The sequence below is a fragment of the Marmota monax genome, unplaced genomic scaffold, assembly GCF_021218885.2.
Source record: "Marmota monax isolate L192 unplaced genomic scaffold, Marmota_monax_Labrador192_F-V1.1 WCK01_AAM20220418_F8-fsc00014, whole genome shotgun sequence".
Taxonomy (NCBI): Eukaryota; Metazoa; Chordata; class Mammalia; order Rodentia; family Sciuridae; genus Marmota; species Marmota monax.
The window spans coordinates 9,824,061-9,845,755 of record NW_026695222.1 but is presented as its reverse complement, the minus strand read 5'-3'; the positions used below and the strand labels follow the sequence as shown (position 1 = coordinate 9,845,755).

At 37.5% G+C, this 21,695-nt stretch overlaps 1 protein-coding gene across 3 annotated transcripts in view; it reads right to left on the bottom strand.

Moving 5' to 3' along the window:
- The window catches only part of Dnaaf9 (dynein axonemal assembly factor 9), a 152,484-nt gene that overhangs the window by 92,898 nt on the left and 37,891 nt on the right, over positions 1 to 21,695 (bottom strand). For all 3 annotated transcript variants that reach the window (XM_046433259.2, XM_046433260.2, XM_046433261.2), the window contains 4 exons: positions 21,128 to 21,252; positions 20,206 to 20,302; positions 17,868 to 17,974; positions 10,512 to 10,589 (listed from right to left, as the gene is read on the bottom strand). In XM_046433259.2, the coding sequence (XP_046289215.1) occupies positions 10,512 to 10,589; positions 17,868 to 17,974; positions 20,206 to 20,302; positions 21,128 to 21,252 (407 nt within the window). The remainder of the gene's footprint in view (positions 1 to 10,511; positions 10,590 to 17,867; positions 17,975 to 20,205; positions 20,303 to 21,127; positions 21,253 to 21,695) is intronic.

The following is a 21,695-nucleotide window of genomic DNA, read 5'->3' as shown; positions in this document are numbered from 1 at the left end:
TGAGAACCTGTCTTAAAATAAAATATAAAAAAGGTTGGGGATGTGGCTCAGTGGTAAAATGTCTCTGAGTTCAATCCCCCATGCTCACCCCTCAAAAGAGTACAATACCCTTTAGGAAGGAGACTTTCCTCCAAGTATCAATTTTGAAACTGATTAAACCTTTAGATTCAATGACTAATTATCTGGAAATACAAAAGACAGAGGAAAATTTTAAGTACATCATGGAAATAAATCAACAGAATCCCAACTGAGAACAACCAGAAGAAAAATGGAATAGCTTCTTCAACAAATAGAGAGTAAGAGGATATGGAGAACAAAGAGGTAAAAGAGAACCTACAGATTAAAAGAAACCTAAAATACACCCCCCACACACAAACATACACAAGCTACAGGCAGACAGTGCTAAACTATGTGTTAATGAAAGCAAACTGGATGATAAAACTGCAAGAAAAAATAGGAGGTGATTACCAAAGAATTCATGGCTGGGCGTGGTGGTGCATGCCTGTTATCCCAGCAGCTCAGGAGGCTGAGGCAGGAGGATCACAAAGTTCAAAGCTGGTCTCAGTAAAAGTGAGGCACTAAGCAACTCAATGAGACCCTGTCTCTAAATATAAAGTACAAAAAGGGACTGGGGATGTGGCTCAGTGGTTGAGTGCTCCTGAGTTCAATCCTCGGTACCACCATCACCCCTCCGCAAAAAAAAAGAATTAATGATAGTGAATTCTTGGACAAGGAGGAAAAGAGGTAATGGGTTTGGCAAACAAACAAACAAACAAAAAAACATTCAGATTGCTTCTGCAAGTAGCTGGATTATAAGTGTACACCACAGTACCAAGTCAGTCTTTGATGTTTTAATAATAAAATGTCTTTGAAAACAAATGCACAAGCAGTATTTGTTCACTACCGAAAATCCAGAAAACATAGAATAAAAGTCATCGTTAGCATTTTTGGAAATGTTCTCTCTCTTTCTCTCTTTCTTTGTTTGTGGTACTGAGGACCAAACCCAGGACCTTAATAGGCTAGGTAAGCACTCTACTACTAAGCTACATCCTCAGTCCTACATATATGTATTTCATATATACAAATATGCATGTAATTGATGATCTGCCATGTTACTATACATGTATTTATGCCTTGTCCCCGTAAATCAGTACTTCAGAGTTTGGGTTCCTGACGCGCAGTTACTGCATCCAGTCAGTGCTCTTTATCCCAAGTTCAGGACTATCTTCTCACTTTGGCAAGGGTTAACTCTGATATATCCCCGTGGAGTATGAAGAGAAGTACACTCCCTACTTTTTCAATTGATACTTTAACCAAGACCTTCAAATGACTGTCTGACTCCTCTGGTTCTAGATCCACTCCCCATCTCAAGCTGGCTGCCACCATATCCTAGCACTGAAATTATGTTTCAATATAGAAAGAGGTGCTAAAACATCTGCTCTGTCTCTTACTGGCTTCGTGATCTTGGACTAGGAAGTTTTCTAAATCTAAAATACTTTATTGTATATAACTGGGATAACTACTACCTACCTTACAGAGATGTTATAGATAATACAGGAATTAAATGAAAATAATCTATATGAAGCACTTATTACCATACCTTGCACATCAGATGTCTTTAATACTTGTTAATTTCTCTGCCTCTGTAGCAGGCCAGCACAAAATTAGCTGTGACTAATTAAACCACTTAAACCTCCTGCCATTTGTCAGACATCCATAATCTGGTCTCAGTGAAACTATACTTGATACTCTCCACCTCAGCATGTGTATGGCTCTGTACAATCTTTTCAGCTACACTAGAATTCTTTAATTGTGACACTTGAAAATGCAAAAGGAACCAACATAGTTATTAGTTATTAGAATATACCATTTTGTTTTCTGAATGTGTTTAGAAACTGACCCTGAAGGTACATTTCCATTTTAAGGGCCTACCCTAGTAACAGTGTCTTGGTTTGGGTCTATGATAGAAAGCAATGAATGGCTACCTTCTAGATATAAAACACTGTATGCTTTAGGAGTTACACGAAGAAGATACGCACTTTGCTTCCAAAAAAGCACCTTGAAGGAGGTGGATATGTCAGTAGTAATCACAGAACAAGGCAATATTATTAAATACTGCTTTCAGCTCCATGCTATGAGTGAAATGGAAGATGTCATGAATTCTAGTATATTTTTTTAAATATTTATTTTTTAGTTGTAGTTAAACACAATACCTCTATTTCACTTGTTTATTTTTATGTGGTGCCGAGGATCGAACCCAGGGTCCCCCACAAGCGAGGTGAGCGCAATTCCACTGAGCTATAACCCGAGGCCCATAAATTCTAATATTAAAAACAACTAGCAGGTATATGAAATATTGTTTTCTCTATATTGTCCCTTTTAATTGCCCTAATAGCCTTGTGTAGTTCTCTATGTCCATTTATAGATGAGCAGATTGAGGCACAGTTGCAACCTGCCTGAGGATGCAACACTAACAAGCAGTAAGGGTGGAACTATTTAGAGACAAGACACCTAGAGCCTGTGTGCTTTTCACTAGACACACCATTCTCCAACTTTTCCCCAGCACAAACTGCATTTTTGGAAATGGATTTGTGCTGGTAAGTGAAACCAATCAGTTTGATGGAAAGTCTATCTGCTTAGACTCTTCCAGTACAAATCTCAAGGTGAGATATGCCACAACAATTTGAAAATCCAAAGACCATGCCAGTGTGCCTTAGCCCTTACCCAGTAGGCAAGGACTCTGAACTTTAGATAGAACTGGGCCCTAGGTTGGTATCCAGCAGAGGCAGGTCTTGGGTGACTCAAAATCCATACTCATGGCACCATCTCTATTAGTCAGGCAAGGGATAGCTTAAGGCAGCCACAGTTGAGGAACACCTCTCAATGTGCAAAAGAGGATGATTCTAAGGCTTTCAGACATGTTCCTTCCCTGTGCCTAGAATGTTCATATCAACTTCTCCTCTATTTGGAAAATCCCTGATTCTACATGAGTCCTCTGAGAAACAATCCTTAGCATTACCAGAAAGGGTTATTCCCTTAACTCTTATCTTCCCACTACTACTGCAGCAGCTACTCTTCTGAGAAGTAATCCTGAGCACTTACTTTATTGTTTTTAAATAAAATTAAATCTGGCTCTTGGCCTTTAAACCTTAGGAAAGATGTGAAGTCTACTATTAGATATTAAAAGGGCTTTTTAGCCCTTCTTAACATGATCTAAGAATATGAAGTTTATGGCAAGTCATAAAATTAGAAAAGGGCCTGATATACAGTCATTTCTGCTTCTTCAACTGTATGATGTCACTGTGGTTCAGGCACAATTAAAAAGAGTGGACCCTCTCCAATGACTCCAGAAATACTTGTAGTGTTCTCAAAACAGTGGATATCTAGCCCCACATGAGACCTGCAGTGTCTTCACATTCAGGGTAGGGTATGCAAGTGGGACATGAGTCTCAGACATTGGAAAATACTCCTGAACTACCTCTTTCTCACCTTCATCATTGTTTCATATACATATATGGTTGATGGGCCTTTATTTATTTATTAATAAATCTTTTTTTTTAGAGAGAGAGAGGGAGAGAGAGAGAGAGAGAATTTCAATATTTATTTTTCAGTTTTTGGCATACACAATATTTTTGTTTGTATGTGGTGCTGAGGATCGAACCCGGGCCGCACGCATGCCAGGCGAGCGCGCTACCGCTTGAGCCACATCCCCAGCTCCTATTTATTTATTTATATGTGGTACTGAGAATCAAACCCAGTACCTCACACAAGCCAGTCATGTGTTCTACCACTGAGCCACAACCCAATCCAGCCCCTCCTGTATTGTTAATGTTATATATTTTTTAATTTTCAATTTTTTCGAAAATTGTTAGCCATGGGAGGATGATGATATCTTTTCAAAAAAGAAAAAGTTCAGGTTTATTTTTTTTATATTCTTATTTAATTAGAAATGTTTAAACATGATATTCAATTTTATCAAATTCCTTTTAACTTCTATGGAGGAGAAAAATCAGCATAGTGATCATAATAGATTTCCTAATATAGAAATACTGAACCTTTAATAAATCCTATTTCATTATAAAATGTTAACATAATATTAGTTTATGTTTGCTAATATTTTATTTAATATATAGGTACCAATATTCACATGAGACTCATTTATAATTTGTTTAGCTACATTTACTGGGGTTTGATATCATAGTTAACTTCAAGTAAAAGTTTCTAAGTTATTCTTTTTCTAAATTCTTTAGTTTAAATTAATTCATCACTAAATTCAAATATTTTGAGGATTGGAATTTTCCTTCTAAGTAGCTCTGGGACTATATCTTAAGGTTTTAATAGAATTCACCCATGAAACTATGCATTCCTAAGCCTTCTATACCTTTTCTCAATTGATTATTTTAGATTTTAGGTCTTTGGGTTATAGCAATGGGCAAGATGAACCACATGAATACATTAAAATCCTCTGCTCAGACATGTCATGTTATGACCATTTACATTACACTAGTCAAAGCAAGGACACATGACCAAAGCCAAAAACAGCAGAGCAGAAAATAATACTCCACACACTGCCAACTATACCAAGGCCATGAAGGGAAAGGAAACTTACAAAAAATAAATAAATAACCTATCACAACTGAGCTTGTAAGGGTAAAAGAAATTGAAGTTAAAGCGTAAAAGTTAAAGGGTAAAAGACCGGGTGTTGTAAAAGTTTCTAAGCTGCAAGGTCTGAGTTAAAATGTAAAGGAGGTATTGTTAGGTTTCTATGTTACCTGCAAAACCTGAAATTTCTGTAGCTGTTAAGACAATGCTTAGAACCGCCCAGTAAACATTTCCCCTGATTGTCTGGTTGTTTAATAACTGAAGGGGTCTGTGCAGTTGCACGCAGGCCTTGCAGGGCCTGAACCAATCAGTTTGAATGTGTACTCTCCTTAGGAATGACCTATCACTCCAGCCTGACCTGTTCCCACCAATGAATGAACTAATCATGTTTAGGAGTTGTTGTTCAATTTTCCCGCGCCTCATGATGATTTGTTCTGATGTATACAAAGCCCTCCGCCCTCCCCAAAAAGTGTACTTAAGCAGTGCTCAGCCCCTGCTCGGGGCTCTGGGCTGCTTTCCCTTCTTGAGTGGGCACGGAGCCCCAGCATGCTGGTTCAATAAATCCCCCTTCTGCCAATTGCATGAGTGGTCACTTGGTGGTCTCTTTCTCCAACGTTTCGCGGGACCCTTACATTTGGTGCGTTGGCCGGGAAAAGCGCATTGCCGGACAAGGAGACCTCCAACGGACTCCTTTAGGGGGTAAGTAAGGCGCCTCTTCCTCTTCTTCTTCCTCCTTCTCTTCTCCTCCTTATTCTCCTTCTTGTTTTTCCTTTGCGATCGCTTAGAGCTTTTTGGTTTTTGGCTCGATGGAGAGCGTAAGTTCTCAGAGCTTTTTGGTTTTTGGCTCGGTGGAGAGCGTAAGTTCTCAGAGCTTTTTGGTTCAGGTTTGGTTTTTGGCTTGGATTGGTTTGGTTGGGTTGGCAGCGTGGCCGTCAGCGGAGAGTGTAAATTCTCCCTGGCAGTGGTGACAGACGTGTCCTAATCCACAGGACACTCCTCTTAAGGGACGCCTTAGAGGATTCGGGGGGGGGGTGCGAAAGTGCCCCCAGTTGGTAGAGGGACAAGAGTGCCCTCGTTTGTACTCTGCTGCCAACCTGTTTGGTTTCGCCGGCAATTCTTTCTCTCAGATTGGATTCACAGTCTGTCTTTAATCTTTGCCTCTAAACTTGTGTTAACCGTTTACTGTTTGTCCTTGTCTCTGTGTCACGTTTGTATTGTCCCTGTCTCTGCCTGAGTAACTCCCAGTATGGGACAAAGCCATTCCACGCCTCTGTCCCTGAAGCCTTTCTTGGTCCCTGCCTCCACTCCGACCCTTTCCCCCAAGATCCTATCACTCAATCCTTCTGCTCCTCCCCCTTTTCCCTCCATTCTCCTTGAGTCACAAGATTGTAGATCTTGGGGTTGTGAACGAACGGGAGCTGCATGATGATCTTTGTGTGTCATTTTGTCTGTGTCTCTGTTAAGTGTGATGGCATTGTTTTACTTTGGACCGATGCAGAGTCCCAAATTCCAAACAGCCTTAGATGTGTGGAAGTAACTTTAGCTAAATTTTAACCTAATGCTTCTCCTGTGAGGGACCAAAACTCAATAGAACCGCCAGCTTTTCTGTTCTCACCTTTTACACCTCTCTTAGCTGTGTTTTAAAGAACTTTGATAAACTTTACCCTCCTTTGTTGAGGGAGATTAGGGAAGCAGTGTTTTCTTTTCTTCCCATAGTTGGCTTGAGCACGCCCACTGCAGAGGGAAATGCCTGGGGTCTAAAAACTTTGATATCTCGCTTAAACTTTTCTCAAACCCGAAACAACTGCAAGCAGAAGATGAACTTTTTGGGAAGCTGACTACTGAAAAGTTAGGAGATGTGAGAAATGCCTAGTGCCTGGGGTCAGACCAAGCCAGAGGAACTAATCCTATAAGTAAAAGGTGGAACTAAGGGGCTCCCAGCAGCTGCCAAAGCCATTTTGCTTTGGGGAGTCTCCTCCTTCCTTACCTGCACTTTAGGGATTACCCCACCTCTGTTTGCTTAACTAATGAGACAATAAATGCAGTAATGTGTTGATGTTATAGATTGTTTCTTGGGGATGATCTTGGCTAAATGTGTATCTAAAAGATAATTTTTTTATTGTAACAATCTGGTATCTGAATGGGTTTCTAAAGCATTGCACTATCTTGCAGTTAAAAGTTGGGTTTAAGCAATTGTTTAGTTTGATTTCAGATAGTTCATGCTAGAAAACTTAAATACTTAGGTTAAAAAAAATTAGAAAGTTTCAATTTTGAACTGGGTAGCCTGAGAAAATTTCACTAGGTATTCCAGTGTATTAACTTGGGCAAAGATAATAAATTATGATATGATATCTGTTCCCCTCAGTGTGTAAGATTCAGGAAAAAAGAAAAGGGTGCTAAATTAAAACGTTGGTCTGGCTTATTGAAATGACATTAATTAGCAACAGTCTTGGAAATTTTTAAGGCTTGATTTTGGATATACATGATAAAACTTAATACTACTTTAGGAACTTCAGAACAAAGGAAGCAGCTTAACGATCCTGAGGATCGCGGGACCCTTACAAGCTAATAGTTTTATACATATTATTATTCTCAATTTCAAAGTATCAGCTTTGAGCTTAATTATGAGTTCTACTATTTTCCTGTTTTCTAATTCAATAGTTTCTTCTTTCCTTTTAGTTACTTCTTTCCTTATTTTTCTCCCCCTAAGTATTTACTTACTGCTTAATTTATTTTCATTTAAAAATTTCTTCTAATTCTTGCTTTAGCTATATTTCATGTACTTTGATAAGAGTGTTTTCATGATTTTACTTTCTGAATATTTTTCAATTTCAGTTTTTTTTTTTTTTTTTAATTTCATTTTTTAGTTTTCGGCGGACACAACATCTTTGTTTGTATGTGGTGCTGAGGACGAACCCGGGCCGCACACATGCCAGGCAAGCGCGCTGCCGCTTGAGCCACATCCCCAGCCCCTCCAATTTCAGTTTTATCTTCACTTTTCATTAACAACATTTAAAATTTAATAAGTTGTTTTTAAAAAATTATTACTTCTCAGTTCTACTGTCTACCTGGTAATTAATGTAAGTCTTAATGCTCAATTTCCTTACTATCTATTAATCTCTGATCATATCCAAATAAAATTAGTTATGCTATTGTGAATTATATATCTGGTTTTCCTCCCAGTTTCCTAAAGCCCTTGGAATTGCCAAAGTGATAACTGTCTTTTATATGCTAATGAGATAACTGGAGGCCAGGCACCCTAGATAGCTTTTAAAAGGGCAAAGACCAAGGCATGATAAGCAGAACTTTCAGCCCTACCCTGCAACCTTGGGGAAAGAAAGAGGGACTATAGCTTAAGCTAATCACCAATGGCCAAGGATAAAATCAATCATGACTACTTAACAAAACTTCCATAAAAACCTAAAGGAAAGGGTTTGGACAAGTTCTAGAAAGCTGATAAATGTAAAGGTTTCTGGAAAGGATAAGGAAGTTCTGCTCCCACTCCCACATGCCTCACCCTAAGCATCTTCTCCACTGACTGTTTATCTATATTCTTTGTTGGTATAAAAACTATTCATTACCTAGGAAAGCTTGCAGTGAGATAAGAAGGACTTTACAAAATGTGATAATGAAGGAAATGGGTGGGGAAGCTAGTCACTTCCCTTAACTCCAATCTTCAGATGAGGATCAAAACAGTGATTGTGGCTGCAAAGTAAAAGAATGCACTCATAAAAATATATGAAGGTGGGCTGGGGTTGTACTTCAGCAGTAGAGTTCGCGAGAGGCCCTGGGTTCAATCCTCAGCACCACATATAAATAAATAAAATAAAGGTATTGGGTCCAACTACAACTAAAAAAAATAAATATTAAAAAAAATATGAAGAAATTCACCTGTACAGTGGGCATGCCACCTGTCATATATATTAAAAATACCTTCACACACCTGGCCTAAGAGGTGTTGTGTGGGGTGGCGATTGAGAGTAGGTTAAACACTTTAATTTGTTTTCCTCTTTACATTAGCATATTTCTTTTCCTACCTCTCTCCTTTACCCATCCAATTTTATTCTCTGTTAAATAATGTTCTTGTCTTTATTACTTGATTTTAGGTGGGTTCTAAATGGCATTTTTTGATATTCTACTTTCTAGGTATTAAAGATTAAACATGCAACCTCTTCTTCCTTCTACCATCATTTTTTTAGTTATATCATTCATATAAGAAAGGTTAATATATTTACATTGCATTGAACCATCATAATGCTCAAAAATGCTTCAGTTTTAGTCTATAATTAAAGATCTATCTATGCTCATTGCCAGTCCTTTTGCTGTATTTTTTCCAGTTATAGCTTGGTTGGATGAAATTTGTACTCAAATTTGGTTTCTTCAGAAGCTCTCGAGAACCATATGTCTCAGTACTTATACATTCAAAAGGTTTTCTGCCTTTATACGTGAAACATGATATAAAATTTGGGAATTACTTTTTCCTTGAGGACTTTATTATAGGTATTACCTTACTTTTTATTTGCTGTGGAGAAATCCAAGGCCAGCTTGAATTTCCCCTTTATCTGTGCCTGGCTACCAAAGCATTTTACTGTTGAGTTTTTTGGGCGAAGTCTACAAATTTTACTAAAATATGTCTCAGTGTTAATCATTCTAGGGCAATTTTCTCTGAGTGATGGTATACCTTTTTCGATATATAAATTCAAATTTTCTGCTATTCTATGGAAATACAATTTTTGAAATTGTGTCTTTTCCTTTCCTTCTTATCTTTTTTTATTTTCTCACTCTGCCTACTCAAAGGAGTACAACCATGGTCCATATCCAGTAGCATGAACCATATCCAGTGCCCAGCTCATGGTCTCTAAATATTATTCTAAACAATAAAGTAAGAAAAAATAAGTAGCCCCTTAAAGAAATAGCTAGTTCCAAGTTTGAGGCAGAGAAAAATATCCTTCATGATCCTGGAATATTTTATATTATAAAATAGAGATTTTCTAATTTCCTTCATGCACCCCCCCAATGCATTGGTCTCAGGTACTCTTTAAAAATTACTGCTAGTTATCTAAAATAACAGTAAACACGTTCTGTTCTACCCTATTCTAACTGAGAAGTACAAAATTAAAGTGACATCTCACAGATATTTAGCAGTAAACCCTGACCAATTTTTTTAAAAGCCAAACATACTAAATACTCAAGTCCACGACAATGAGTATCCACCCATATCCACTGAGACACACACACACTGACTGCTCAACCATTCCTATAGGGTTGTTTACTTATTCCTATAGGGTTAGTTCTCATTGCAAATTGCTCCTCCCACCCTGAAAATTGTTTTGGAAGTTTACATAAACAATTAATGTCTGAGGAGATGGCAATTACAGCCTACAGGAAGTCCACATATTTTTGTAAACAAGGTTTCTTTGGAACAGACACACCCATTTGTTTAAGCATTGTCTGGTGCTGCTTTCAAGCTACAATGGCATTGCTAAACAGCTGCAACAGAGATATGTAACATAAAAATATTACCAGCTAGCCTCTAAGAACAAGCTTGCTGCCTCTGCTCTAGTCCTTGATTCCTTTAAGCCACATCCCGTCTTTGTATCTTTTCATGCTACCAAAAAATATACCATCTGCATTATTTTACTAAAGTGCAGCCAAACAGAAAGAATGTCTTTAAGGAAAACTTAAATCCTGGACCAGGTAAGAGGTCTTGGTTTTGCCTGAGGCAAGGCTTCCTCAGAATAGAAAAGGTACTATTTATTTTTCCAGACTCCCTTCTACCCCCAACAAGTTCAAGATAATACTCTAGGAAGAAATTATTCTTTGATTAAAGCATTTCTTCAAGTTAAATATTTTTAGTGGATAATTGAGCTGACAAATATTCATAAATTAAACATTATTTGGCTCCTTACTTCTGATAGCAAATTCTCCAGAGACACAGGATCCATCTTGCTGTAGACATTCCAGAGATTCAAACTCACATCCTGCAACTGCAACAAAAGGCAAAGACATTAAAATAATTAATTCAATTCATTAGAACAATCAAAGTTATTTTCTGAAGCTCCGAAATTAATATCTTGGTGCTAGAATGAGCAATTAAAATTCCAGAAACTTGGGAGGATGCAGGAGGATTGCAAGTTCAAGGCCAGCTTTAGCAATTCTGCAAGACCCTTAGCACCTTGGAATCTGTCTCAAAATAAAAATTAAAAATAAATAAAAAGAACTGGGATTGGCGCAATGGCACAGATCTGTAGTCCCAGCAGCTCAGGTGGCTGAGATAGGAGGATCACAAGTTCAAAGCCAGTCTCAGCAAAAGTGAGGCACTTAGCAACTCAGTGAGACCCTGTCTCTAAATAAAATACAAAATGGGGTTGGAGATGTGGCTCATTAGTGGAGTGCCCCCGAGTTTAATCCCCGGTACACCCCCCCACATACACACACACACACACACACACACAAAGACTGGGGCTGTAGCTCAATGGTAGAGAGCACCTGGGTTCAATCCTAGTACCAAAAAAAAAAAAATTACTACCTTGGTATGAACCCAGTGTGATTACAATAATAAATCAAAAATTTCAGTCAATTAAATTAGAACCTATACATTTTTTAAAATGCTTTCCATTCAAGAAAACTGTTTTTTTTTTTCCAGAATCTCTGGAATATTCTTTGATTATGTTCAATGTGTGTGTATACATATATACGTACATACGTATATACAAATATGTATATATTTAATCTATGCACATGCAGACATGTCCATTGTGTTTTTTGCCTTTGTTTAAAATAAAATTTTAATCACAATAATGTGTCCATGGTATAAAATATCTAATAGTATAAAAGCTTACAATAAAAAAATTCTAATCCCCTAGTCTGAACTTTTATAAACCTCTACTAGTTTCACTTCTCAGAAGTGACCATTTAGAGCTTTTAACATTTTCTTTTAAAAATTTATTTATTTTTTATTGGTTCTTCTTAGTTTACATGACAGTAAATTCCATTTTGATAAAATTATACCAGCATGGAATATATCTTATCCTAATTAGGACCCCATTCTTGTGGGTGGGCATGATAATGTTTGTTATGTACTTCCACATTTTGATGTATGTTTCTATCACTGCTTCTTCTTTCTTTTTGACTAAACTTTTTTTATATACCTTTATTTATATTTTTAAATTTTTATGTGGTGCTGAGGATTGAACCCAGTGCCTCCCACGTGCTAGGCAAGTGCTCTACCACTGAGCCACAACCCTAACCCTATCACTACTTCTTATCAATCCAGAAATTAAATATTAACTTATGGCAAAGATGCAGCTCTCCTATGCTCAACCCATTCCCACACTTTTTCTCTACACACACTTACCATAACATTACTTTCTATCATGATACTACTTTTTTGTTTACATCACTAATTATCTTATGATACTAAAAACCTTATAAATATTATTTATTGAAGGCTAAATGCAGATGCATTTCTTTTTTAATGTAATTTTTAAAATTTGTTGCTTTTAGATATACATGATGGTAGAATGTATTTTGACATATTATATGTACATGGAGTATGACTTCCCATTCCTGTGGTCAAACTACACTTCTTTTTGCTTTCTTATTTTTATTTTTCTCTTATTTTAATTTTCTTAGAAGTACTAACAGATGTTTTTTTCTTTTGAGACAGTCTCTCTATGTTACCCAGGCTGTGCTCAAATTTGTGATCCTCCCACCTCATCTTTCCCAAAAAGCTGGTATTGTAGATGTGTGCCACATTGTCTAGCCCATAGCTTCATTTTTTTTTCATTTGCATGATTTTTAGAAATTAATCCTAAACTTTCTAACTGCTCAACCCAATTTGTTTATTAAAAGATTTCTCAACAATGATACTATTGTCATTTAGGACCTGGTATTTCTTTGCTGTGTGGGGTCTCCCCTATGTAATATAGGATGCTGAGAAGCCTTTGTGGCCTCTATTCACTGGTTGCTAATAGCACCTCCCTTCACCTCAAAGCCAAACCAAAAATATTTCCAATACTGTCAAATGTTTGAGAGCAGGAGAGGGCAAAATCATCCCCAACCGAGAACAACTGACTTAAACTAAAATACTCCATTCTCTTTCTTCCCTTGTTTCACTCTGGCCCAGCTGTTGTGCAAGCTTGCACCGCTACAACATTCACTTTGAGTCTTCTCTTTGCTATTATCCTGAAGCTCTCAGATGATAGATTTAGTCCCATGACTTACTTTTCTCCTTTTTCTTGGTTAACCTCCTTGTTTACTGACACAGAACATTCAATAACTTTCTAAAAGGGATTAAGTGGGAAACAAACTTTTTTTTTCAAATCTTTATTCTGTTCTCATGACTGTGCTCCTTTTTTTTTTTTTTTTTAATTCTTTAAGATCTCTGTGTTTCACCTTGAATAGTTTGTACTACTATGGATGGCTTCAAATTCATTAATCCTTTTTTCTACAATAGCCAATCTCAGCTAATGTATTTTTTAGGTTAGCTACTACAGTTTTCATCTCTAAAAGTTTTATTTGGGTCTGGTCTTTTTTGTATCTTCTATATCTTTCCTACAGTTCCTTGAATATAGAATATAGTTATAATAACTGCTTTAATGTCCTTATCTATTAATTTTAATATTTCTGTCAATTCTAAGTGAATTTTATTTTATTTATTTGTTTTATTGCTAGGGATTAAACCCACAGCCTATCATATTAGACAAGCACTCTATCACTTATTTATAATCCCTGCCGAATTCAAGGTAAATTATGACGACTGACTACCTCATTATCAATCATGTTTTCCCTACTTCTTTCAAACTTGATAATCTTGGGTGCCAGGCACTGTGAATTTTATCTTGTTTGTATTCCTATAAACATTCTTGTGCTTTGTTCTGGGATGCAGTGAAGTTGATCCTTTTAGGTCTTATTTTTTATGAATTATTATGAGGGTGTACAGCAGTGCTCAGTCTAGGGATGATTATTCTCCAACCGTACTGAGTACTCCGCCTCTCAATTATGTTTTTTCCAGTCTAACTGGCAGGAAGGGGCACTATTCCCAACCCTGAGCACAAATCAGGCACTTTTCTTCAATCATTTAAGACGGCTCTTTTTCCTAGGCCTTGGCAGTTACCTCACACACAAGTACAATGATCAATATATTCCACTGAATACTTCAGGTATGGGACTCTCTGCAGATCTCAGGAACTGGCTCTCTCTCTCTGGTGGTTCTTTCCTCTTTAGCATTCTGGCTGTCTTGGTATTCTGGAGGTCCTAACCACATCTTCTGACTCAAGGAGTACACTGGGATCTACCTGAGTCTACCTCCTTGGGCCATAGTCTAGGAATTTTCTCAAAGTTATAAGCTGAAGCAATCATGGGGTTCACCTTGCTAATTTCCACCTCTCAGGAAATCATTATTCTTCATTGCCCGATGTCTAGTTTCTTGAAAACCATTGTTATACCTATTTTTTTTTTTTTTGTGGGGAGGAGGTGGATTTACTTCCTCTATTATTTGTTTTTGCTAAGGTGAAGATAACACTTGGCAAATACCTGATTGCATGTCACTCAGGGGGCAGGGGGAATGGCAGAGGGCGATACAGGTTGTTATATAACAATCTTCAACTAATTCCTTCATTTTTAATATCACCAATTTTCATTCTCTGTCCTTTTATCATCTTCTTCACTAATCTAATCTGTTTAAGCCCCTTCTACCATACTCTGAAAAAGTTTTTCAAGTATGTCAACTAATTAGTTTTCTTGAGGGGACTGAATCTGATATCTCTTTTTAATGTAAATTTTAATTCTACTAATGAGTTATGGATTTTTTACAATCTTTCCTTATAGTCATTCACCTCCCTTTTAACTCTACTCACCTGCTATATCTCATTTCTTTTTTTACAAACTTCATTCTTAAAAAGTACAAAAGGGAGGGGTTTTTTTCACTTTTGTTTTAATAGAAAAAAATATTTTTAAAAAGCATGTTATTTATCTTTACATTTAGTATGCTATGGTCTCTTTCACTGAATCTTTTCATAAGTCTTATTCCACCTCTCAATATGAAGAGCTTACGTTTGTCCACAAATAAGTAAAAGAATGTTCATGGTAGCCTTGTTTTTCAGAAGCTTTCTCTTAGGATCTTCCCCTTAGGGAGCTGGTTGTTATAAATTAACATTAGCAGTTCACAGTTCCAGAAGCTGGAGGGGGTAAGAAGAAAGCAGAGGCAGGAAAACCTGAGCAGAGGAACTTTCCCTTACTGCTTCCAGGAAAAAATAGTTCTCCATATCTATGACCCAGTGTAATGAGTCTAAATGCCAAGCAAAAACTATGGCTGGGTCTGGCTTCCTTTTTCATGCTGGCATCTATGACATCAGAGACAAAACACACTATGGGTGCATGATTTTTTTTTTTTTTTGTACTGGAACTGAACCCAGAGGGGCTTAATCACTGAGTCACTGAGTTATATCTCCAGTCCTTTTTAAATTTTTGTTTTTTAATTTTGAGACAGGGTTTCACTAAGTTGCTTAGGGCCTTGCTAAGTTGCTGAGGCTGGCCTTGAACTTGCAATCCTCCTGGCTCAGCCTCCTGAGCCGCTGGGATCACAGGAGTACACCACCACACCCAGCAAATGACTTTAAGTATGGCCACACAATAAAAGAGAATTTTTAAAAATTAAGTTATAAATATCTATAGTTCTCTTTTTCTTATCTTTCATAGAGTCAAGAGTTAGCCGGGAGTTGTGGTGCAGCAGCTCAGGAGCTAAGGCAGAAGGATCACAAGTTCAAGTTCAGCATCTTAGTGAAGCCCTAAGCAACTGTGTGAGACCCTGCCTCTAAATAAAATATTTTAAAAAGGGCTGGGGATGTGGCTCAGTGGTTAAGCACCTTGGATTCAATTCTAGGCACCCAAAAATAAATAAATAAACAAACAAACAAATAAATAAAGGCAAGAGTCTTTTTGGCTTGGGCAGTCATCAGGTCATCAAAGTGGAATAGAGAGGACACTGGCAGTGCCAATCTGTAGACCAAACTACTCCTCACCATAAAGGACTGGGAAGGGTAGGGTAAAGAAAATAACTAGATGGGGGGACTGGGATTGTGGCTCAGGGTAGAGCACTTGCTTCGCATGTGTGAGGCCCTGGGTTCAATCCTCAGCACTACTAAAAATAAATAAAGATACTGTGTTTATCTACAACTAAAAAAAAATTAAAAAAAAATAACTAGTTGGGGTAAATGAGATGGAGACAAAAAAAGAATAGCTGGGAGAATAAAAATTAGCAGTTACATACAAGGGCAGGAGCTAGAGAAAGGAACCTGGAGAGAGACCTTGTAGTAAATATGATGCATATATTTTCCTTCTCATGGCCTCTCTCTAGTATAGATCTACATTATCTTTCAAAAATTTTGAGAAGAGGTTTTTGTTTTTTGTTTTTTGTTCCTGCAAACATGACTTCATGATGTGCAGTACGTTAAGGCCAAAAGCCCGTCTCACTTGGGTTACATAAACGGTACAGCCTTCTAGTATACCATCAAGCTATAACCTAGGGTCAGGGGCATAGCCTCAGAAGGCAGACCACCTTGCCCCAGCCCTGCCACTCACTGTGACTTTGGGAAATTCATCTAACCTTTCTATAAAAGAGAGACATAAAGTAGTACCTAGCTTGGAGGGTTTTTTTTTAACATGAAGTGCTGGCATAGAAAAGGTACTCTGTAATAGGCTGGGATTGTAGCTAAGTGGCAAAGCATCTGCCTTGCATTCGCAAAGCCCTGGGTTCAACCCCCAGTTCCAAACAAAAAGACAAAAAAAAAAAGAACCCCACCAAAAAAAAAAAAAAAAAAGAATAGGTACTCTGTAAGTGCTTAGTTCATACAATTAATTACAAAAAAATATAATCTATTATTTTAAAACTGTTTAGCTTCCTCTATGCCCCACAGGGCCTGTCTCCCTTCAATCTCCTTCTCATCTGAATTAGAGTATCACTTCCTAACAGTGGCAGCTCTTGCAGCTTTGTTAATGCTCTGCTATTTATAGTCAGTACGAGAATACTGTGCTTTGGGAGCAGGAAAGGTACAGTCCAAGTGATAGCATCCCTCTTCCCTCTAGCCCTCCTTTAGTACATGCTGCTTCATATTAGAGGATATGATGTGTTCCCACCAGGCAAACCTCCACATGTCCTGAGGATATTGGTACTTCTCAGAAGGAAAGCCAGGAATCAGCCCTGTGCCTTGTTTCTAAAGGTCACACTTAGGGCTGCGGGTAGTACAACACTTGCCTCAAATGCATGAGGACCTGGGTTCAATTCCCAGTACAGCAAAAATTAAAATAAAGGTCCCACTTACTCCCTCCCTAACAGAATGTCCCCATTTCTAGCATGACAATGCTCCCCATCCCCGGTTTCCTGTGCTGGGGCAGGTCATGTCAGTGGTGATCCTATGGAGGCATATGAATGCCTGCCGTCCATGCTACTTGACTACAAGGCCATCCTCCATACTCTCTACCCTGAATGATCCCATCTCCCAGACTCACTCATTAATTCACTTGACAAATATTTATTCATTATCTCCTAGATTCAAGGAATACTGAAATAAAAGATTTTGTCTTAACACAAAAGCTAACCATTTTATTTCCTCTACTAATACTATATTTATACAAAACCCTGCATTGTCCCTTTCATTGTTTTTGAACAGTTGTCAAATTACCTGACTGAGGTACAAAAACAGGGCTCTGTATACCTACTCAAGGAGCCTGCAGTCAGAGACCAGAAGTGAGTGGGTGAGTGGAGTATGTATGACAAGTGTGACAACAGGACAAATGCTGCAAGAGAAGTCAGTCTTGGGTGCTATAGGGGTAGACAGGAAGAACACCTAACTCAAAATGGGGAAAGAAAGAGAAGTTCTAAGAGAAACTTCAAGAAGAGAGGATGTAAGAGCTCAGTTTGGAACTAGCTTCAAATAGCAACTGTTTTCCATTTCAAGTCTTCTAATTTGTCCCATGTCCTGGCATGCGCGAGGCACTGGGTTCGATCCTCAGCACCACATAAAAATAAAATAAAGATACTGTGTCTACCTAAAACTAAAAAATAAATATTTTAAAAAGAAGGAAAAAAATAATACAAGCTTGTGGGGCTGGGGTTGTGGCTCAGTGGTAGAGCACCTGTCTAGCATATGGGAGGTAACTGCCAGTTTTCAATGTGTTATAACAATGCACACTTACTTTGTGGGTCCTTCACAAAAATAGTCCAGTGGCACACAAAACCCAAACATATTACCTTTCATACATACCTCATATTTCATGGTAAAAAATCCATCCCCTCCAATGCCCTCCAGTGCAAAGGCCTGTACAATTGGCCATTTTTCCACCACAAACATATCAAATATCTGCAAGTGACCTAGAGGAATCAAATACAACAACACATATCAAATAGCATCCTAGATATAAAAGTCTAAACCTGATCTAATGTGGCTGGACAGGCATTATTTCTCACAAGTTCACCAGGATCTCATCTGGTAAAATAAATTTCAAACAGATAAAACAGTTAGGTATTGAAACTAGAAATACATAATAAAAGCCAAGGAAAATTAAAAGCATAAGCAAGTGATATCGGTTTCCTAAGTAAGTAATTAAGTAAAAAATGAGTAGTCTATTATATTTGAATTGCATTATTTAGTAGGTATAATTAACAGACCCAAAATTGACTCTTTCCCTTAAGAATTAAGCAATCAACTTCCTCAAGGGCAAATTACCAAATCAAAAATTTTCCTTTAACAATAGCTTAAACATGCAAAGCTTTTTCCTACCTAGAACATAAATATTGCTAAATTTGTTGGGTTTTCTCTCTATTCTCCACATCCATTTTTGAGCCTGAAAGCATATTTTTAAATGTCTGTACAAATTATTATTTCTTATTACCAAGAGGCCCCACATCTAAACTCTATGTAATAAGCAATAGAGACTATATATCAATTGTACTAAATAGCCTATCAGTTCTTCTATCTGAACGTAAGTGGCTTGCTGTGTTCAAATGGAAATTTCACAATTAAGAATACAAGCTTGGACTGGGGATGTGGCTCAAGTGGTCGAGCGCTCTCTTGGCATGTGCGAGGCACAGGGTTCAATCCTCAGCACCACATAAAAATAAAATAAAGATAATGTGTCCACCTAAAACTAAAAAATAAATATTTTAAAAAGAAGAAAAAAAAAGAATACAAGCTTATGGGGCTGGGGTTGTGGCTCAGTGGTAGAGCAACTGTCAAGCATATGTGAGACACTGGGTTTGATTCTCAGCACCGCATATAAATAAATAAAATAAAGGTCCATCAACAACTAATAAAAATATTTTTTAAAAATACAAGCTTTTATAGAAAATCCCCAATTTCATTTCACTTGATCCTTTGCCTAGTAAAAATGGATGAAGGGGTTTCTCAAATGAAAGCCTTCAATGAAAGAGAAGTAGGGACATTCGATTCACACACCATCCAAGCAAGGTTTTTTTTTTTTTTTTTTTTAGATTATTTTCACTTTACTTATATAAGACAAAAAATTTGCAAGTGAGGTATAGTCATTCAAGTCCCCCTGCAAATATTTTATATATAACATAAAATTTAGATGAAACACTGATCTTGGGTTACACTTATTTTTGCACAAATATTTTGAAAAAGAGTTTGCAGAATGGATTGCTTTTCTTTACATTTAACAAATAACTAAAATTGAACAGCAAATAGTTTATCGGTTAAGTACGTGGTTTCAACTGCAGTAATAAATTCACTTGAACAGGAAACAATAATCAAGTCAAAAGAATAAATGCTTGCTAATCATCAGAAAATCTGTGGCCATTAGGGCTGTCTTGTAGAAATCCAAAATCACTCAGAGGCCAGATCTTAAAGAAGATTCGTCCTCTTATTAGTCTATATGGAGTAGGTCCATAATACCTGGAATCTGTAGAATTCTGTAAATTATCACCTTCTAAACAAACATGACCTGTTGGCACATAAATATAGGTTTTAAAGAAATCTGATGGACTAGTGGTGAGGATTTTGTCTCTTTGCAAAGCAATTACTCTTTTACAAGTATTTGATTTTGGTTCACTTGGGCTTTTTGCAATCACAATGTCACCTCTTTAGATACCATAAAAATGTCAGCTAAGATTTTCTGCAAAGACAATATCTGAATTTTGAATTGTTGGCTCCATTGATGGTCCAGAACACATACATCTGTTCTACAATACATTCAATTTTAGGGTAGTTGCAGGGCTTCCAGGAAGAAATCTAAAGAATGTCTCAAAGCATATGTGGGTGATACATGGTTTCAGGATTCCTCTGGCCCCAAAGAACCCGGAGAGACCCTCATCCAAGACTCAGGTGGGCCTTTCTCCAAGCAAGGTTCTTTTTTTAGAGGCTTCAGGGAGAGTTCCAGGGATTGCATTGAGCCACATCCTCAGCCCTATTTTATATTTTGATTTAGAGACAGGGTCTCACTGAGTTGTTTAGCACCTTGCTTTTGCTGAGGCTGGCTTTGAACTTGCAATCCTCCTGCCTCAGCCACCAGAGCTATTAAGATTATAGGTGTACGCCACCATACCCTGCTTCAAGCAAGGTTCTTAAATGGCGTGCTGTCACTCACCTTGGGAGCTGTAAGGAATGCCAATTCTACTACAGTCTCGAACCATGTCTACAAAGCTGGAAATTTTAAATTCTTCTGCAGCTTCCTCATCTTCATACTAAAGATGGAAATTAAAAGGCAAACAGACTCTGATGAGACACCATGAAAAGTTCTACATTTTTCTACATTTTTTATTAAATTTTTAAAAATATCTTTATTTATTTTTATATAGTGCTGAGGATGTAACCCAATGCCTCCCACATGAGGGGCAAGCTCTCTACCACTACCCACAGCCCCAGCCCCTTTCTTCTATATTTATCAGTGCTGTCCCAAGACATTTATAGTAGACTGCACCCAAGAGGGTGTTTTCAAAGCCAAACTATTGAAATTGCTGGTCAGAAAAATTTGTCATTCCTTTATAATCATACACAAAAATCAACTGAAATCATATACAAAAATCAACTCAAAATAGATGAGGACATCTAAGGCAAGGCATAAAATTTATCCTCCTTCACCCCAAATCTTCAACATACAAAGAGTTCTTGACCAATATCAGGTCACAACTTTCATAAAATCTTAAAACTCAAATCTCAATTTGATTTCCAGCCAAATTCTTGAAAAGGACCCAAAGGGAAACAGAAGCAGATACCAGGAAACCCAAAGACAGAAATGTCACATATTTAGGGTAGTCCCCTAAGCACTAGTCCCAGAAGACAGTGGTCTCAGGCTGGTGTAGAAGCAGCAGAAGAGGAACATAGGTTCCAAGCCTACTACTAGGTCCTGATTCCAACAGCCCCTTTTTGTCACCTTCAGGCAAATAATTTATCTAAAAAGTAGCTTCAAAATGAAATATAAAAATCTCTACTTAAACTATTTTGAGGGGCCACCTGTTCCAGACCAACACTTTCCTTAAACAAGTACCCATTTGATCTTTTTTCCTCACCTCATTTTCAGTCATGCAGTGGAAATGCAGATTTCTCCAATGTGCCACATAGGGTAATAGATACCGATAGTTGACAGGATTACAGTACAGATGGACACTATCTGATTTAATCAATATAATTACATCTGTAAGAAAACAAAAATCAAGACACAAAATTGTCAAAGGCTTTTCCTTTAGATAGTTCCTGCCCAGAAAATTAGTTAAACCATTAAGGGCTGGGGATGTCCAAGTTCAGTGGTAGAGCACTTAAACCCTGCAGGAAACCCTGAGTTCAAGACCCTACACCACCAAAAAAACCCAATCATTAAAAGTATTTCAAAACCAATATAACAAAACTAATAATAAAATTATTTAATTAGGCAATGCGCTTCAAAGCAACTAGAACATTCAAGTGTTGACGATAAGAATTTCCTAGTCTCCATGGCCCTCTGGTTATAGCAATGCAGGCACCAAATAACCAGTCTTGATCAACCAAAACATGGTGTTTTGCAAGGGTCAACACAGTAAAATCTGTGGTACCAAACTCAGCTGTGTACTTCAATGCATAGATAAATACCAAATGGAAACC